The 3,303-nt window shown below is 33.2% G+C and overlaps 1 protein-coding gene across 1 annotated transcript; it reads right to left on the reverse strand.

Moving 5' to 3' along the window:
* Positions 1 to 586: 586 nt before the first annotated feature.
* LOC149415373 (uncharacterized) lies at positions 587 to 3,069 on the reverse strand. Its single transcript, XM_089642397.1, has 3 exons — positions 2,861 to 3,069; positions 2,507 to 2,707; positions 587 to 1,938 (listed from the first exon to the last, which is right to left on the reverse strand). Exons 1-3 carry the CDS (start codon positions 2,956 to 2,958, stop codon positions 1,611 to 1,613), a joined length of 627 nt encoding a protein of 208 aa, XP_089498523.1. The 5' UTR covers positions 2,959 to 3,069; the 3' UTR covers positions 587 to 1,610.
* Between the last annotated feature and the right edge of the window lie 234 nt (positions 3,070 to 3,303).

A 3,303-nucleotide genomic window follows, 5' to 3' on the forward strand; every position in this document is an offset into this window, starting at 1 on the left:
AGGTTTCGTCCAAAACCATCCCTTCTGGTACCGTTTCCTCGTTCATTTGGGCTATTTGTGCATTTCAGTCTTCAAGTGACTGAAAAATGGAAAACTTTTTATGTGGTAACTTCATAACTGCGCACTTTTATGAAAACAAGGATCCGAATACAACTTTAAAAAAAATATTATGAACTTTGAATTTTTAACTAATTATTTTTATTGAGAAACTAGCTGTACTCCGTTGCTGTGACTTTGTCTGTCTGTGCAGATAGAAAAACAATATGGCGTGTTGCTTTTACGTCCAACAGATGGCGCTGTTTAAAAAAAAAAGCATGTTTGTCATACAGATTACGCTCTTTTTCAAGAAAAACATTCAAAAGCAGTTTTTGGTTTTCGGATACATTCAGAAATATGCAATTTATTTGGATTTTATTGCAAACCTGAAATACTCCAACCTTCTGTCAGAATATGCCAGAGGCCTGATAAATTAAAATATACACATTGAGTTGAGCAGGGCGAGAAACATTGATTAACATAATAAAATTACAAAGCTTTGTTTCCAAGATAAAATACTTTTATTCTTACATAATATTATACAGGTTTGTACTGCAATTTATAATATACATAGGTACTTTATTTACATCTAAAACATTCACAAATAATACAACCACTACCAAAGAGACCAAACTAGTAATTAAAATTGATGCTATAAAATAAATATTTGGGTAATTATGTTTTTTTAACTTGGCAGGCAGTATTGGTTTACCTATGTTAAAATGACAATAAATAAATCCCAAATATTACAAAACAGCTTTTACCTAACTCCGTTACAAATTGCTAAATGCATAAATAAACTGTTATTTTGTATATCTGTGAAAACAAAGGTTCTTACAATATTATTTGATTGCAACATTATACATGGTGTTTGATGCTAATACAGCAAGTTATTTCTTGAAGAAATACTGTAGTCTGAGCCTAACTTTCCTCATTACTTACTAAGGTTACGTGTGTCAATTGCGTTAACGTAAAATCTGGAAGATGGGGAGTGAGAGTATAAAGGTAAGCATCCTCGGGTCCATTTTAGAAATCTTTGTATAGTTAGTCTTAACAACTTAGAAGTTCGTCCACTGATCCACACCTGACGCACTGCATGCATCGGACCATCAGCAACGTTGACGCAAATTTTCTGAGTTGACGTCATCTGCTCGCTACGAAAATCCAAATGCTAATGTTGAAAATCCGATTGCGAATGGATCCGAATACAGTGAATGCACTACCACGCATCATGCCTAATAATGTCATAGATTCAATGGATCCATCCGATACAGACATGTGGACCTTAAAGGTACGTTAAAATTAACTCTTTTTTTATAAATAAAATTATATTTACGAATATAATGTAGATTTTTAAGATTAAGTTTTGCAGTTTAATTATGTAACTAGCTATCTCTTTGTACATTTTTCTACTAATTCTCAATTCTACAATTACAGGCATACCACGCATAGCTCTGTCGTAATCTATCCCTCTTTCCCATATACGATGCATGTAACAGAAAGAGAGGTTACAACAGATCTCTGAACGGCAGAACCTTGTACATCCAAGTATAATTTATTAAAAAATGATTATTTTATGTTTGAACATTGATATTTTCCTTGGAGACTTTAATGGTATTTAAATTAGAAATATCAGGGACAGGAACCTGCTGACTTGATTGGTACAACTGTTGAAATTGGCTATTAATTTCATTGGCTTGGTTGTTAATATTAACCTGATGGTCCTGAACTTTGTCTTGTAATTCTCGGAATTCGTCCCATTTTAGGGTAAGTTTGTTTTTAAGTGCGGCAACCTTTTCCTCTTTTTCTTTTAGCAATACAATCAACTGTTCTTTTTCCGAGGTCAATCTTATTTTATCCAGTGATCTACACTGAGGTCCGATGTCTCCAGCTTTTGGTCTCCTTAAAATAAACAAAACAAAATTTAAAAATGTGAATGCCTTTCAGTTCTAGTCAAGGGCAGGGCTTGCAAGTATATGACCAGCAATTGGAGCTTGATTTCGGATCCCACTAGATGCAAAGTTCATCTTAGGCAATTCATTTTTTTCACACTGTAATCAATCACCTGGCAATCGGTTGTATAGATTCCTATATCTTAAATGGCAGATTGCAATATTTAGAATATATGGGTTATTCTCCCGAGCAGGGTCAAAAAGTGTTTGCGTGATTTTATATGTGCATGATAAATATTTCATATATTAGTAGCATAAGTGGCATTTCTAAATAACTAAGTTTAAAGTTTCATTCAAAAATCTTTATTTGAAATAATCAATATTTTGCAAGTATGTGTAGTACATGCTTGATGATGCTACCCCCTTCAGTCTAGGCAAGACCAGGGATTTTCTTGTCGTTAGTGGTCGAGCTGTAGTCAATTTGGGTGCAATATGATCAATTGTGATAGTCTGAGATTGTGCACTAAGCAAAGATTTATTCCGCTGTAAAGATATAAATCTTATTTTGTATTGTTTACCATGCGGGTTGTGATGTCTCAGGAGTATTTTTAATGATTTGTCTAAGTTTGGTTAATTTCTCTCCAAGTTTTTCGTCTTCCCACATCTCATTCCATTCTTCCTTTAGGTCTGTGGCCAGTTGTTTTCTGAATATCCCCCTCAACTTCATCCAATTCATCTCGCCATCCTTCTTCGTGTAATTGGCCTTCAGTTCGTCATCGCTATAAATAGAGAATATTTTTAACATTACCTCAAAAACGCACAATATCAACATTCATTACATTTTAAAATGTAAGATTTTATAGATTCACTAACGCCTAGTTATTAAGCGATGCAGTGTAAGTGGTTTTTTGTTAATTAAAAAAAATACATACTTGAAACATTCAGCAATTTTATCAAAGTGTTCGGCTACGACAGTTTTTATAAACGTCAACTCATCTTCTTGATTGTGGTTTTCATTATTTGAATCCATTTTCAACAGCTAGCCTAGCATTTAGCTACAGAACCAAATTGTAAACAATTTAAAAAGTCAAACAAACATCGTTGAGGAAATAACTGTCAAATTCATAAATCATAAACAAACCACTCTCACATATCATTTTAAAATTATATCATAGACAAAAAGCTTTTATTTTAAATGGCTAGTCGCTACGTCGCTAGTCTGTTTTGAAATTTATGGTTTTCTGGGGCTAGTTAATTCATTTTAATTTTTTTTTTTTAAACTTCCGATTTAGTTGTCCGGGTTAAGTCTTCCCCAAAGGAAAAACTTAACCCTTCCACTCACTTTTCCACAAATGATCAGCTAGTCAATCAATAA

Source organism: Hesperophylax consimilis, chromosome 18 (assembly GCF_061612785.1).
Source record: "Hesperophylax consimilis isolate HC1 chromosome 18, BYU_Hcon_1.0, whole genome shotgun sequence".
Taxonomy (NCBI): Eukaryota; Metazoa; Arthropoda; class Insecta; order Trichoptera; family Limnephilidae; genus Hesperophylax; species Hesperophylax consimilis.